Genomic DNA, 17681 nt, shown 5'->3' with positions numbered 1-17681 from the left:
TGAATCTTGACAACTCAGTTGCTCCCTGTCAAAACAAGAGAACAAAATAGCTTTAAAAAACAAGAAAGATGAGTGCATCACAAAATGATGCCTGCGAATAATGGTGCAACTGCAGTTAAAAACATTATTATGAAATAATTAGCAAAAGAATTGAGCTCTTGTTGTGACTGAGAGCAAACCGAGTCCCATAGTTTGAGGTCAGTTTGTTGCTACAAATAAATAACAATGGTTAGGGGGGGAAAAAATGGAGTTATTATATACAATAAAGTGAGATCAAGGAAGTCAGGATCTCCTCTTGGAATAAGCTTTGACAAACCTTTTAGATTATCGCTTTTAAAACATGTGCTATTGTCTTTTCAAGTAGCATTTGGGAATATGGTCAATTTCTTCAGGACATTTTATAGACTGTAAAAAATATTGTTGGTTTAACTTAAAATTCGAAGGCAACCAGGTTACTTAATTTAAGTTGATTGAAGTGGAAAAAGTGAGTTAATACAATAAAGGAGAATGATTTAATCATCAGAAACTCAGAATAATAAGTTATCTCAACTAAATAAATGATTTAAGTTGATTTGACAAATGAAAAAAAAAATGTTGTGATAACAAATCTTGAAAATAAAAAAATTAGTAATCACATTTTTTCTTTTGTCAAATCAACTTAAATCATTTATTGTTTTAACTCAATTTTTCCAGTTCAATCAACTTAAAATTTTAAGGCAACCAGGTTACTTTAAAGGGATACTCCACTTTTTTTTTTTTTTTTTTTTTTTTTTTTTTGGAAATAGGCTCATTTTACAACTCCCTGAGAGTTAAACAGTTTTACCATTGTCTAATGTACTTTAGAAGAATGTCAGGAACCAGACAGAAAATCAGCTGAATACATTAGAAAATGGTAAAACTCAACTGTTTAACTCTGGGGGAGTGGTAAAATGAGCCTATTTCCAAAAAAAGTGGAGTATCCCTTTAAGTTAAACCAACAATATTTTAATTAGTGTTGAATTTCAGATTTTTTTTTTTTAATGAGAGCAAGCCTTACATTACAATTACACAGCATTAAACTAAACAATCTAAGAAAGTCACTGTGTCTTTCACATATAACAGTTGTACTACAGACGGACGGATGTATGATCTGCACGAAAGCAGCTTTTAACATTCATTTGGCCTGTGGATTAGATCACAAAGAGGGTCAGACAACAACAGAGCGGGGAAAAGAGGAAATTAATGACAATGACAATGCCAATTTTGTCATTAGAAAGCAAGAGATCAGTTGTACTTAAGCACAGAGACAGATATGCATACTATCTGTCTTTGTAGCAGGTAATCCAACCTTTTAAGTTCTGGAAAATTGTGACTTAAGTTAATCAACTTAAATTTGAGGCAATCGATTGGCTCAAATTTTTTGAGTTGTGGGAACTTATTCGGGTTTACAGTGAAGTGATCATTTGAAGTTCAGCACAAAGACAGATATGCATACTATCCAGGCTTATTGCAATTTGTCAACATGATGCATTTTGATTGTTTCAGGACAAATCTAAGACACTTCGCTATAGCTAAGGCAGAAAATGAAAATCTTTGTCTCAAACACTTTCAGGGCAGATCTCACAAAACCTGGCAAGTACATTAGTTCTGTTCTACAAAAGACATTTTACCCTAAAAAAATGGGATTATCAGTCAAGCAAAATATAATTAAAGATTAGTTTTTTTTTTTGCAATTTCACAACCAACTTGCATTACTTAAAAATACAATCGCAGCATATAAATATGGATTAACTTTAGAAAAGGACAAGGAAACATTATTTATAAAAGATAGTAATGGTCCTAAAATTCAGAATAAGTGTCTAACTTGAAGATGTTTTTGTGAGATTTGCCCTCTGAATTCATGCATATCATCATCATCCATCTAAAAGATCTGGAATTCATCCCAAATCAGTTCTGTGGTATAAAGATATGTTATCATATAAAGATGGATATAATCGTATTTCTCAGTATAACTTTCTATATTAATTTAATCTGACTGACATTCATTTCTGCTGTTTGAAAAAGAAAAACCTGAGTTAGTTCCAAAAGCAGCTTGGCATGTTTTGATTGGTGCTCGTGTTTCCCTGATCACTAATCAGAGGTCTCGGGAGGTAAGGGGGTGTGGCTCATGTCGTCATCTTCTCCAGTTGAGGTTGTGGATTTTCCCTGAGATCCTGGTGACAACTGCTGTGCTTTGATTGGACAGTTGGCCACCATGTGGGCGATGCTTTGGCAAAAATGGCACTTTTTGGGCTGAGGTGGTAGCTGGCATTCTTTGGCATGATGATTTGGCCCTCCACAGTTGAAGCATCTGTGAACGGAGCGGGAAAACAAAGGTGTTATTCGCATTAAGACCACTAGAGGGCGGTCACATGTTTGAAATCAAGAGCCACTGTGAAACAATTCACATTTCAGGGTAGACTAGGAACAATAAGAGAGCCAATTAGTATTTAGAATGTGTGAAGCGTTAATGATTATGAGGCAGACATCTTGTTGCTTAACCGAACTGAACTGCATGACGAGTATGCACAACTTTCTTAAAGTTCAAGATGTTAGTTTGCGATATGTTTCATATGTCTTATTAAGATGTCTTATTTAGAAAGGGAGAATGTTAGTGTTTTGTGTACACTAAAAAAATAATATGCTTATCTAATCAATAAAATTGTGGCAACATATTACAAGCAATATTATTAATTAAATTGTACAAATTAGAATTAATTAGAATGTTAATTTGATTAACTATTACTCAATTCTAATTTGTTCAATTTAATAAATAATATTGCTTGTAATCTGTTGCCACAATTTTATTGATTAGATAAAGCATATTCATTTTTACAGTGTGCATCTACAGCACCATAGAGTCCAAGACTGATTTATTAACCCCTTCAGCAGAAATTACAACAAATACACTAAAAATGAATATACTTTATCTAATCAATAAAATTGTGGCAACAGATTACAAGCAATATTATTTATTAAATTGAAAAAAATTAGAATTTAGTAATAGTTCATCAAATTAATATTCTAATTTGTACAATTTAATAAATAATATTGCTTGTAATATGTTGCCACAATTTTATTGATTAGATAAAGCATATTATGTATATTAAGTGAACAATAAAGATGAATGGGGATGAATACAACTGAGATCCCAAAAAAAAGATTATGACTACTTATGGTTATTCTTTTTATGATTGATGATGATGATGATGATGATGATGATGATGGTTAAAAATAAATAAACAACTTGAGTATATCTTGTTGACGATTTACTTGAATATAATTAATATATACAGTAAATAAATTTGAGATTAGTGTGAAAGCTTACGTCTTATTTAAGTGACTTAATTAATTGAAGAATTAATTAAAATCAAGTGTTGTTTATGAGTCACTTATTAAGAAATAAATAGAAGTATCAAGTTTAGAACCTATTTACGACTCACTTAAACAAAACAATTAAATACATATCAGTTAAATATGCTAACTTTTTCATGACTAATTCAGTCACTTAATAAATAAATAAAATAAAATTCGGTTCAGTTTAATATGGTTGACTTAAAATATAAAAGTAAATCAATTTGAGTTTAGTATGAGGCCTTATTTCACAACTTATTTACAATTCACATTAATAATAAATAAACAGTTTAGTTAAGTATGATTGCTTAAATTATTTACGAGCCACTTAATAAAAAAATAAATAATCAAATTCATTTGAGTTCCATATGGTTTACTAAAAAAATATTAAAGTAAATAAAAATAAATGTGAGTTTAGTATGATAACGTATTCCCAACTTATTTACTTTTCACATAAATAAATAAATTAATTAGTGTAGTATGATGACTTATTCACAAAATATAAACAAACAAAACAAGCAAATAAAAGTTTACATGATTCAAGTCTTCTGAAGCTGTTTTAGTGGACTTTAAAATAACGCTTTGTTGTATGATAATAATATTTGAAATATAATGAATAAATAGATGATTTGAGCAATGTTCCATTGATGATTTAGCACAATCCTTCAGTCGCTGTCACCTAAAAATAAAACCGTTTCCATTTTGGGATTTAAATGAAGACTTCCTGTGCGTTTGTGTGTCCCTGCGGCCGAGCCGAGGGGGAGGCATCGATTGGCCAGCGGAAGGTGCTGAGCTTTGGAGGAGGTTGGGCATCTCTTTGGCTCTTTGTTTCAATATGCAGCATGACCTTTGCACTTTGATCCCTGCTCTCTCCTGCCCACCCCCACCCGGTTCACATACATCACACCTCAGGGTTGCTATGGCAGCATTCACCTCTGACCTTTCTCAGGCACCTACATCTGTTATTAATTAAAAGGGCAGGATCAGGAGCAACAGACAGAGAGAGAGATGGAGCAGCAGGAGAAAGTACATGTTCCTAAACGGAAAATTGTCATGTTGGATTTGATTATGGTAGAAATGGCAGGACTGCTGCGTAACTGAGCTTATGACACTGCCAAAACTGCAATCGCTTCCATGGGCTCAGATCCACAGCCCACCCACCACAGGGATCAGATATACACTCTAAAAATGCTGGGTTGTTTTAACCCAACTTTGGGTCAGCCATTGGGTTAAATTTTTATTTGTACATTTTTAACACAACGTTTGGGTTTGTCCATATTTGACCCATATATTTGTTAAAACAATCCATTATTTTAGAGTGTTTAATTTTAAACAACCTATTGATTCAGCAGGTCAAGTCACTAATGCACCGGGTGTGCTCATTGAGATACTGTGTCAGAAAAGCAACATCCTGATATATATGTGTGTGTGTGTGTGTATAAAATATGTATGTAGGTAGTAAGGGTGAGGTTAGTTTAGTACAATCTTTAGAAAAATCTGAAAAAAGCAGAACCAACATCCTAACAGCTGAAAGAGCATGACCATTCTGCCCCAAAATATCAAGAAATAAGTCCAAGAAAAATGCATAAATGCATAAAATAATATATATATGAAGAGTTCAGATGCAAAAGCCTCTAAGTGCCATTTGAAATTTTCTTCTAGAATGATCATTTTTATCAAGCTTGTATAATTAAGTTCAGTGATTTCACTTAAATGACAATGATAATTACCTATTAATTGTTATTTAAGTGAAATTACTGAACTTAAATATACAAGCTTGACAAAAATCATCATTAAAGAAGAAAATTTAAAATGGCATTTAGAGGCTTTTGCATCTGAACTCTTCATATATATATATATATATATATATATATATATATTATTTTTTATTTATTTATTTGTGATAGATAGATGAGAAACATGGAAATAAAGAGTCAGAAATTATTAATTATTATTTTGTTTTGAACCATGCTGTATAGCTGTGCTTTCTGATGTTTTTGTTGTCAAACTCAAACTTTATTTTTAATTATTAAAAAATGCCATTATTTTATATGAAAAAGTTAATAATTGTATTTTATTAAGAAAATATTTTGGTTTGACTTGTATATTTTTCTAAATAGATCAGATAGCATTTTAATCTGTTATATCACCATATAACAATGTACAATGTTACAATGTACCCCACCTTTGGGGCATGTTGTCACATCTCACTCCCATTCTTTCAGGGTAAATCAAGAAAAAAGTATACACTGTATTAATAAAACAAAACCACATAATTGTACAAGACATGTGGGAAATTAATGCAGGAAAAAAAATAAGTAGGCTACTCTAAACCCTAAGTAGATTTACACAAACCGAGAAAGTCAAAAAGCATTAGGTTGTGCCCTGCTCTCTGTAATATATATATATATATATATATATATATATATATATATATATATATATGTGTGTGTGTGTATTACACCAACTGATTTTGTGAAATATTATATTCTATCGTTGAGAGTTCAACCTTGGCATTGATCATGCCCACCGTAGAAGACTGACTGGTAAAAACATGAATGTGGAAAGACTCGATCAGATCGATGACTTCTGTATTCATGAACTCCATCACAATACTGAATGAAGCATCACATTGTGTGAGTAAAAATGTTGTAGAAGAGAACAGACAGCACTTACCGATCTCCTTTTGAATGGCGTTTCTGGGCACCCTTGGGTCTTTTCTCGCTGCCTATGCATTGTGCCCCGTCTGGCCCCGTCACCCATAAGGACTCCAGACCCTTAGACGATCTTTTGAAGGTGAACTCCACGGCTTCCCCTTCCTTCAGACTGCGGAAGCCCTCCATATGGAGCTTGCTCTGCACAGATAGAAGAGAAACACTGCTGTACATGCTTGGATCATATGTACATTATGAAACTTTTTAAAAACAAATTCTTAAAGCTGCACTGTGTAACTCTTTTAGTTTATTCTTAGCTAAAAACACTTAAAAATACACACAAAAAAAAATGTGCTCATTAATGTATATTTACTTCGTTCAAGTAATAAAGTATTCTCGTGAGTGTATAATATGCGGGCAAGGGGTTCTAATGTCGGTCGCCTCCATCTTGAAAGTACATTAGCCAAAGAGGGACATACCCGTTAATTCAAGCGTTTACGTTTGAGTTAACACTCATGGACGAGGTCGAACTGGAAGCCATGTTAATCTTGGACTACATTGGCCACCGTAGGAGTTAAAACGAAGTCGGAATTGAGAGGAACAGAAACTAATATTCACTGGATGATCATATACCTTTTCACCACTAGATGGGGCTAAAAATCACATAGTGTAGCTTTAATAAATAAATACATTTCAATTAATTTAATATTTATAAAAGTTTTAATTAAAAAGGGTTGGTAATTGTGTTAACATATATTATTTATTTATTTACATGGATTTTAGAGTTGGGTATCAATTGAATTTAAGCTATTTCAATTCTTAGTTTTGATTCCAATAAGGTAAAAAAAAAAAAAACCCATTAAGATATCAAACATTTATTCTGTCTATACAATAAAGCTCTCTGTAGTGTTTTCATGTTTTCACTTGCAGATGTCTGACCTCGACGGACTGAACCGAAAAAGATTGCCAAATCCCTTCCTCTTGCCAAATTATTATTATAATTTAATACAATTGTTAAATATATATTTAATAAATAAATAAATACATATATTTAAATATAAATTTATTAAATTATTATTAGAATTATATTATTAGAATATATAGTTAAATATATTATTATTATAATTTAAGACAATTGTTAAAATTTATGGCATCTAAAAAAATTATATGTAATTATGAACTCTGTATATATGCTATATAGATTTGCTATATAGTATAAATCACCCGCACTCTAAAAAATTCTGTGTTGTTTTAACCCAATTTTGGGTAAAATATGGACAAACCCAACTATTGGGTTAAAATTGTCATTTAAAAAGGTTTGTCCATATTTTACCCAAAATCGTGTTAAAACAACGCAGCATTTTTTTGCACAGGACAGATCCGCGTGATAAGTTTATATTTTGCAAATATACAAGCAATCAGGAAATAGCATTATTTGCAAAATATAAACTTATCATCCAAATGTAGTATATTACTTTGTTGTTGCATGTTGCATCCGAGTGCCATCCAGTTCTGGGCAATACTAATAAAAAAAAGATTACTTAATTATTAAGTTAATTGTGTGTTAAAAGCCTCTTTAACTTTTGGAAGTGCAGTCAAATAAAAAGCTAAAAAAAATAATAAACACGATAATTAGTTCTGATTTGTCGCACTGCAGTGGAAGATCAAGTCTTCTCTGTTGTATACTACGTGTTGGCAAAATTCCCACTTTTAGCATGCCATCAACAAAATAAGTTAAACTAAGCCAGATTGAATAGTTCATTAACTTCACCATTAACCTTTTTCATAGAGCTGTGCAATTCTTTCCTGCCCCCAACAATGTTGGCACATCCCCTTTGACTCTAGCACCGACCGACACAAACAACCTCAGATCAAAACGGTCGTCTCATCTGATCAATGGCTGCATCCGAAACTGAAGGATCAAACCATGCAGAATATTGGAAGATATCATAGCCAGCGAAAGACACATCCATGCTTTCATTTCAAATTTAACCACACAGTGGCATCTTAGCAGAACATCACATATGCACCGTTTTTGTTTCTCAAGAAAAAGCAATGAAAGTGCGGCTAATGAAGTGATGGACAGATGAGCTTCCCTAAAATAACGCCATCTGGTCAAATCTCACCCTGGCCATCAAGCACTGGGTTTGCTGTGGGAAAAGGTGGGGGAAGCTCACATTCCTGAGATACTTGCTCTACAGATGCATGGAAATGGGGCTTGAGAAAGGATCTACCTTTAACAACAACCGTCTTGCTTGTACTCTTAACAAACAACGACTGGGAGACCAAATTTCAGACAAGTTGGTGTACGTGTGAGATCATGGTATCAGGTTGACCACAGCCATTGTGTTTAGAGAATAATTCATCACACTTGTGTCTTTAACTACTATCTACTTACATAAAAAATAAGTGCAATGTATTGTGTTCATCATGCACTCTCAGAAAAAAAGGTACAAAAGCTGTCACTGGGGCTGTACCTTTTCAAAAGGTACACTTTTGTCCATTTTAGGTACTAATATGTACATTTTTTGTGCTAATATGTAAATTTTAGGTGCTAATATGTACATTTCAGGTACTAATATGTACATTTTAAGTGTTGATATGTTCATTTTAGGTGCTAATATGTACATTTCAGGTACTAATATGTACATTTTAAGTGTTATGTTCATTTTAGGTGCTAATATGTACATTTTAAGTGTTGATATGAAGAGTTCAGATGCAAAAGCCTCTAAATGCCATTTGAAATTTTCTTCTAAAATGACCATTTTTATCAAGCTTGTATATTTAAGTTCAGTAATTTCACTAAATAACAATTAATAGGTAATCACCATTGCCATTTAAGTGAAATCACTGAACTTAAATATACAAGCTTGATAAAAATGGTCATTTTAGAAGAAAATTTCAAATGGCATTTAGAGGCTCTTCATATGTTCATTTTAGGTGCTAATATACCATTAAAGTACCAATATGCACCCTTAAGGTACAAAAGTGTACCTTTTGAAAAGGTACAGCCCCAGTGACAGCTTTTGTACCTTTTTTTTTTCTGAGAGTGTGTTGTATTGCTGCTATTGAGATGGGACACGGGTAAGCTTAGGGACAGGTTTGGTGTTATCAACAGTGAAATTATAACTAGAGATGTAATTAAATAAATAAATACCTTTACAATGTAAAAGTACACTAAGTGCATTGTATCAAATAATTGGAACATAGTAGTTCCCTAATCTAAAGTGGGACTGAAGTATTTACAGTTGGTGGTTCTGTACCTCAAAATCGATCCTTATAGTAAAACTGCTTATCTTGTCCCGAGGACATCCTTTAAAATAATGCTTTCAGTGTTTAACCCATTAAACTCTTAATGGTCCGTAATAAATTCCACACATTCTCTCTCAAAGCAAAACACCAGGCTGCTTATCATGTTTATTTAGGCAACGTTTTATTGCATTAGTAGCTGCATGAATGGGGCAGTTCAGGAAATGAAATGTCCGGCGGTGAGTGACACAAAAAGTTTAATGTTCAATCGCATTTGTAATTAACGCACCACTTACACTGAACACAACCAATAGTGTTCATAAGAGATAAAACGCATTTGCCATTTTAGCTTGATTCTACAAGTCTTTGAGCTCTTTTATCAAGTTGCATGATCTGTGTCTCAATACTGAGCAACCGAGCAAGTTTACGATGTCAGAAAAGCCATATTGGAGCCTGCTAAGTGATTCGTCGATACAAATCGTACACAAAAGCATTTAGATCACAACATATTATTGTGCAAGCGAAAATGAGTAATGATTTTAAGCCCGATTTGCAAATCGCTGAGCATACATTCATGCATCCACATAGACAAATACATACCTACATATACACACACATACCCTCATACACATGCAAAAATAAATAAATAAAAAATAGTAAAAAAAAGGGGGGGGGGTATAAAAAAAGAACAAAGATTATACAAACAAAACAAAAAACAACAAAAACAAAGGGGAAGAAAAATAGAAATTAAAAAAAGGGAGGATGAAGAGTTAAAATGGCTATTGCATATTGATTTCGCTTGAGTTTGCAGTTGCACCTTACTCTCCTGAATGTTTTTTTTTTTTTTTTTTAACACCAACGCACAATGGCTGGACCTTCAAAACTCAAACTTTTAGAACTTTTTTTCTGTTTCCATTTCAATGTAGCAATTCCCGATAGAGCTAACTACACCAGGTGAGACGTCTACATGCTTTGGCGCTCACATAATGTCAGTCTTTACACAGGAGGGGGTCGCTGGAGAAGGAATCAGGCCCAACCCCCGCCAAAGCTTCCTGAAACCATCCACGGCTCTATTCTTTGACCTTCTCTACCACTCACTCACCCTCCTCTTTTACTACTGAGGGGTTTTTTTATCAATGAATTTAGCTAACGATCCCCTCCCCCCCCAAATACTCTCTCCCTGCCCCCCTTCTTCCAATCTCTCGTCTCCATTCCCCACATTCTCTTCAGCAGGTCTTTCACCATTAATTATGAAATCTCTGCCCACTGACCCTTCTTTTTGGTCATCCTCGCACACAAACACCATTCATTCAGTGATTCAAAGATTTGGGGAAGGCAGGATTTCCTTCTGAAGGTTTGACAATGACAGCCATTGTCTTTTTTTAACCTGTAGTTCCCATCCACAGAAAGAGACTCAGGTAGGTTTGAGAGCTGTTAAAAGCACCCGGCAATGTCCGGAAATCTTTAAGCAAACAAGGTCAAATTCACACTGCATTTGCTCTGAGGTGTTCACCTACTCTATTATTGAATTGGTCTTAAAGGGGCAGTTGACCCCGATCATTTTACTCATCCTCATGTTGTTCCAATCTATGACTTTTTTCTTCCATAGAAAACAGACCTGACTTCCATTGTATAAATAAAAACATTTAAAAGATTTTTAATAGTATAATTGTTTTCTGTGTTCTGAAGAAGAAATTACGCTTTACTGTACATAATGGCATGAGTAATTATGACAGATTGTTTTTATTTTGGGAGAAATATTGCTTTAAGGAGTTGTATGCATTCATCGATTTATCGTTGGTGGCTATTGTTTTTTTTGTTTTGTTTTTTTAATAAGCAAAAAGCGACAACTATGCCCATTTGGCTGGTTTGAGAAGACATACACAAAACATTGATGTGAGGTTTACACACTGTAAAAAAATCTTTTCATGATTAGTAAATCACAACATTTTTTCTTTTGTCAAATCAACTTAAATCATTTATTTAGTTCAGATAACATATAATTTTGAGTTTCCGATGATTAAATCATTCTCCTTCATTGTATTAACTCACTTTTTCCAGTTCAGTGAACTTAGTTTAAGTTAAACCAACAACATTTTTTTTACAGTGCATGAGAATCTCAACAATCTGTTTATTTACTCATCATTTATTATTTACATCCAATTAATGTTATTCTCTAAAATGTGTAGTTTGCTAGGTTAAATTAGGTAAGATGAATGTGAACCACTCAAGTACTCAATTTTTTGATGTTGACAACTGAAACTGCATGTACACTGTAAAAAATATTGTTGGTTTAACTTAAAGTAAGTAACCTGGTTGTCTTAAAATTTTAAGTTGATTGAACTGGAAAAAGTGAGTTAATACAATGAAGGAGAATGATTTAATCATCAGAAACTCAAAATTATATGTTATCTGAACTAAATAATTTAAGTTGATTTGACAAAAGAAAAAATGTTGTGATTACTACAATGTAAAAAAAAATATTGTTGGTTTAACTTAAAAAAGTAAGTAACCTGGGTTGCCTTAAAATTTTAAGTTGATTGAACTGGAAAAAGTGAGTTAATACAATGAAGGAGATTAATTTAACCATCAGAAACTCAAAATAATAAGTTATCTCAACTAAATAAATTATTGTAAAGTTGATTTAACAAAAGAAAGTATGTTGTGATAAATATTGAAAATATTTTTTTACAGTGTACAAATGCGTGTTAGGGTTAGGCATAAAATCATATTAATCCAACACACGTTTTTGATGTTCCCTGCATTCAAATCACTTACTTAAATCAACATAACTTGATGCATTTATACTTTCAGGACATTTTTTAAAAGGCATAATTCACCCAAAATGTATTTATTCACGCTCATTTTGTTCAAAATCTGTATGATTTTTTTATTTTTTTATTTTTTTTATTTTAGAACTGTCCCCACACAATGGAAGTTAAAGGTAACAAAAACTGAAAGTCATACAAGTTTGGAATGACATGAGGGTAAATTATGACAATTATCAGTTTTTGTTTTAAGCTTTGGTTGTTCCCATCTCAGTTCTGCAGTCAACCAACTTACAGGTGATGTATGCTCAGCCCTAACACCCTCTGTTTAGCCTCCCAGACAGCCAGTCTGGAGGTAACCAAAGAAGACCTCTTACTTAGAGAGACAGAGAGATCACTTGACACTGTGTGTAGGGCTGCTTGCCCGTAAGATGCTCTAATCTCTGGGTAATTTTACACAATGACCTCAAGTCATGAGGCAGCAGCTCATTCGGTTCGGGGCGATAGGTGATCCACTGTTTGCCGACTTGGTGGTTGTTCTGTGGCAATAGCTTGTTAAATTATTGCTGAGTGAGAAGGTATGTGTCCAGGACTGGAGACACTGGTAAACTCAACAGGATTTTTTTAAAATATAGCACTTTTTGTGAATCACTATGAGTGATTTTTAGATTTAAAGATTTAAGATATTCACTATGTGTTTTCATTTTTGGGCTGTTTGTTATTTTTTAAAAGATGATATGAAGGAAAGTTAATGAGTAGACGCTGCAGACCGGACATGAACCTGTATGTGTCCCTGTTAGAAAACTAAATCACTTTTGTTTTGCAAAATATTTCAGGGCCAATCCTTGGAAGTATTGTAAAGCACAGGCGTGCAAGTTAAATTGAGTCAAAGTATATGTATATAAATTGTAAATAGAGATGTAAGTGTCACTGGTAAAGTTTGCACATGTTTTATAAAAAAATTGCAATATTGATTAGTTTGAATGATTTACTAATTTGACACATTTTAAAACACAATTCAATACAACCATAGTGCTTTCATGATCTTCCAATTCTCATAAAAAGCAATTACCATATCAGTCTAAAACTCCAAATGCCACCATAACTGTGAAAAAAATCCCAAATATCCAAATAAAGTAAATCACTCAAAATAAAAACTACAATATCTTTAGGCTATGTTAAAAAAATAAAGGTCCCACTTGGAGCCAAAATAAGAGCTTTAAAGTCCTATATGTGAAATAACTAAAAACGCATTATCCACACACGACTTAAATCACCACACAGCCAACTGAAGAGAAACACTATAAAGTGAAAAAAGGTTGCTAATAAAACGAGTGTCCTTTGCTGAACGAATAACCTTTATCTTTAAGAATGCAGGTCTGATAGCCTATCGAATATTTAGGCGTTAATGTTCGAGCATCAACACAAAACACTAAATTAAAGCTTTATAAATGGAGCAAGATCATTATAAATTTCTATTACTGAAAATATTTAGTGTAGGCTATTATAGTAACCAGAGTTTTTGTCGTTTATAAGCCATGAGAAAATAAAGCTATTTGATGATATGGACGAAGGCCTTAGGCTATCAGGTCCGGTTTATAAAAACGGCAGGATTGCTTTGCTCTCACCTGATGGACGAACACATCCACGGGTGGGTCCAGACAGATGTCCTCACGATGGGTCATGGACAGGAAGCCGAAACCCATCCGCACGTTAAACCATTTGCAGAGCCCAGCGCCACGGAACGAGCCCGAGTCTTCCTCAGAGCTCGCGGCTTCCTCCTCCTCTGTCTTTGCACAGCCCCCTTCATAAAAGCACACAAACAAGACTATCTAATCAAGACTAACTTTACAAACACAAATATCTCGATATCGAAAGTGTACAAAAATAAACTAACAAAAGAAATCATTAGGCTAAGCTTTAACTCTGCCGTTTCGACATCTGATGATCTGCGTGCGAAACGCGAGTGAATGAAATGGATTTCTCCTTCGAATACATTACTTTACACTATAGCTATATAAACAACGTTTGTAACGTACCCTAAATAAATATCATTACTTTGTTATGAGAGTAATTGCCTACTTCAACAGGTAATCTTCTTTCCAGATTTTGTTAATAGCATTGAAATTGAAAACGCGATAATTCATTCAATTTTCCCCAAGTGAGAATTGTGACAATCATTAGGCCTATTAAATCTGAAAAATGCAAATTAGGGAATCTCGTAGTCAGGCCATGAGAAACCTGAATAGGCCTACAGGTAGCCTTTTTTCCATATGCGTCACCAGTGATTTAGCAGTATTCGGCACATAGACCTATAGGCTTATTGTAAAAGATTATCAAACGTAGGCTATAAAAATAAACACCAATTGTCTTCATCACTCTGCCTCCTCTAAACCGGTAAACTGGTGTGTGTGGTGGGCGTTCTGGCGCAATATGGCTGCCGTTGCATCATCCAGGTGATCCCCCCTGCCTTCTATATAAAGCGTTTTGAGTGCCGAGAAAAGCGCAATATAAATCTTATGAATTATTATTAATATTTTTTTTAATTGATCTCCCGCAAAGTACTATTTTTATCATAAAATTATAGTCTACACAAGTCTAAAACAGCTGAAAGTTGATTCATCAATGCGCAATCAATCATAAGCACAAATATATCCCAGCTCACCTGTGTAATATTGCTCATAAACCGAGCCCATTTCCCCCATCTCGCCCATCAATCTCCAAACAAATCCCGTGTAGCTTCTGGAAAAGCTTCAGACTTTCCACCACATTTCAAAACTCCAGCTCAGACAAAATAATTCTACTTAAAGAAACGAACAAACAAAAGATTCGGGGTATACATTTTACGCGGTAACTACGCGGACATTTCAGGGCTTCTGGGAAGAGCCCTTTGTAAAGATCCCCAAATCTGAAAGACAATGCAGAAGATCCGTCCCACCCCCTCTGCTTTATCCCACTCTGACCCCCCACTGGAAGATCACCCACGACCTCACCTTCAGCCATGTCTCCAGGATGTCTTCAACCTCTTCTTGGTTCACACCACGAAAAAATATCATAAAACAGTGGTCAGTGTTAAATCCTGGCTGAATCATAAAGGACACGGGTCACTGCAGCATCTCATCTCCCTCAGTTTTAGGTCAAGTCTACGTGATGCTCAACTTGAGCTGATGAATTGCACATTTCTGCAACGGTATAGCTATAGGGTCCAAATTCGCCAATGAGCCAATCACAGAGTGAGAACAAGTCAGCTTGGGGAATAGGAAGTGGCCTCCCCTCTTAAACCCATGAAATGACCCTCAGCGTGCTGACACACACACACACACACACACACACACCACAGTGGATAGACATTGAGACAGCAATAAAAGCCTGACCACTTTCTTCATAAAAAAATAAAAAATAAAAATATTGATTTGTTGCATAAGGCATTTGTTAATCGATCTTCGTCGAAAACATATTTTTAATAATAGCCTATGTTTTAGCCTATTTTAACATTTAACAGGCCAATGTGTTATTTATGAGAATTATCTCAACAAAACTACGCTGTTGTTTTCTCCTAGTTAGGCTATTAATGTGTGTGTGTGTGAGGGATATTTGTGCGTCTTAATCTAATCTAACCTATACATTTAAAGTGTATTTCGGAATGTTTCACAATTAATACTTGATTAAGTGCATTTCATTTAATAAAAAAATAATAATAATAATCATCTAGCCTACTTGCAAGGTTGTCTCTGCAACTTTTCACTTTTTATTCAAATGGCTGAAAATATTAAATAAACTCGTCATCAATGTGTCTGTAGCTGATATTGAAGTTGTGGTTTCATGAAAGGCGCATGTTCGCAGTGTGTTATTGTTCTCACACACCTCGAGCAGAGATCACCAAAGAGAACAATGAGACACTGAGGCGTGTGTGGAAATGCTGTTTAATTGATCTCTGACGCCAGCGCGTAATGAATGTGAATTGCGTCAAGTGTTTCACACACACAAATTTACAATTCCGCGCATCTGCATAACTCCTTCAAGCATGGCGGGAAATATATTTAATATCAGTTAAAGCTTTATTTTTATTTTTTATTTTTTTATCACCACAGCATGACAAACTGCCCATATGACAACTGTATGCTCCATTTCATATGCGTATTGCATTCGTCATTATTAAACACATGCCTGTTTCAACATTTCAGAATGCTCTCCTCACCTGTGTGATTCAGATCCGGGGGCATCTTGATAGAGATATAAATCTTTAAGTTTCTCTCTGTTGTTTAATCTACTAATGTGGTTTGAACTCCAGCCTTGCGAAAACCTAAAAGCCTTCCAACTCTCCTCCTCCTCCTCCTCCTCCTCCTCCTCCTCCTCGAAGGCATTTTATAGCTCACCACAGGTCGAGCGTGTGTGAATGAATGAGGATCAGTGAGTCAGTGAGTCTCCTGCTGTGGCTCTGCTCTGATGACTGTATTTGGATTGTCATGCGTCCCGTCACCCACAAACACAATTAAAGCAGCATCCACTTTCCAATTAAATATTCATGCAAGATTCTTGGATGGCGTTCATCAGCTTCCCAGACGCACTCTCAACAAGAGCACAGGTTGCTGACTCATGTCGACGGAAACAGTACAGCACCTGTTACTTGCGTTAGTCACGAAGCTTTAGTTTACATAATGAAACATTACGAACAGAACCAATCGTAGAACTCTCTTCATAATTGGCATATGACTTGGTGGATCACATGACGCACTCATTAAATGTCAATCAAACGTGCAGCTGGATCTCCATCCTGGCTCTGCACGGATTGCTAATCACTTACTGTGCATTTTTAAGCATATAAAACAGTCGCATGACATTTTTAAGTCTCAAAATTCATTTTTGCTTAAGCAGTTTGTGTGTATACGCCTAAACGTTATGGAAAAATACTGACAACCACGAGGAAACATTAAAAAGAAGAGACAAACAAACAAACAAACATTGTTCGCAGCGGAAATCAAAGCACATTGCATTGTGTGTAATTCTATTATGTTGGCAAAAGTCCTTACATTAAACAAAATAAGAATTTTAAAGCTAAAACCTAAAGATGAAGTGACTTTGCCGTCACCTGGTGTCTTATTTTGGCTTATTTTAATTACAGTTTTTCCCATTCATTTCTATGGGTGCCGATTTTTGACCCAAATACAAGATTTAGGAGGGGGGTTTTTTTGTCCACCCACTGAACATTGTAGAATTGAGTCAGAAAAAAAATGTGTGTGTTCAGGAGGCAAACTTAGGAAAAGTAGCCAAGTCTTAAGGAAAGTATTTTTTAAAAATAAATCAAAACTATTTTGCCCACATCTACAGTTTTAGGGTTAAATATCCTCTGCAGTGTGTTCACCAAATTAGAAATGATTACAATGACCTCTATAATTACCCTATTAGAACATTTGAGAAAGACCACAAGCAATATTTAAAAAAAAAAAAAAAAAAACGATTCATTTTTCTGATGTTTGCAATATGCATGGAAAGCTTGGGCCACACTATTGAAAATCAGGGTCATATCCCAATGGGAAATATGTCAGTTAAGTTCTTTCTCAAAGACCTTAGGGAATCAGTGGACAATCAATACCTGAAGCAAGTGTGAACAGCCATTCACATCTATAGGATCTGATTT

At 34.4% G+C, this 17681-nt stretch overlaps 1 protein-coding gene across 1 annotated transcript; it reads right to left on the bottom strand.

Moving 5' to 3' along the window:
- Positions 1–1407: 1407 nt before the first annotated feature.
- lin28ab (lin-28 homolog Ab) lies at positions 1408–16644 on the bottom strand. The gene is made up of 4 exons (XM_039652028.2): positions 16242–16644; positions 13672–13847; positions 6049–6227; positions 1408–2329 (listed from the first exon to the last, which is right to left on the bottom strand). Exons 1-4 carry the CDS (start codon positions 16264–16266, stop codon positions 2110–2112), a joined length of 600 nt encoding a protein of 199 aa, XP_039507962.1. The 5' UTR covers positions 16267–16644; the 3' UTR covers positions 1408–2109.
- Positions 16645–17681: the final 1037 nt, after the last annotated feature.

This window comes from Pimephales promelas, chromosome 18 (genome assembly GCF_988280905.1).
Source record: "Pimephales promelas chromosome 18, fPimPro1.hap1.1, whole genome shotgun sequence".
NCBI lineage: Eukaryota > Metazoa > Chordata > Actinopteri > Cypriniformes > Leuciscidae > Pimephales > Pimephales promelas.
Note: the sequence above shows the minus strand (reverse complement) of the source record. Positions and strands in the feature narration are given on the sequence as shown.

Coding starts and splice junctions, on each gene's coding strand:
- lin28ab (XM_039652028.2), bottom strand. CDS start 16,266: ATGCCCCCGGATCTGAATCACACAG. Junction 6,228..13,671: donor TGGATGTGTTCGTCCATCAG/GTGAGAGCAAAG, acceptor CTATCTGTGCAG/AGCAAGCTCCATATGGAGGG. Junction 2,330..6,048: donor CGCCATTCAAAAGGAGATCG/GTAAGTGCTGTC, acceptor CTCCGTTCACAG/ATGCTTCAACTGTGGAGGGC.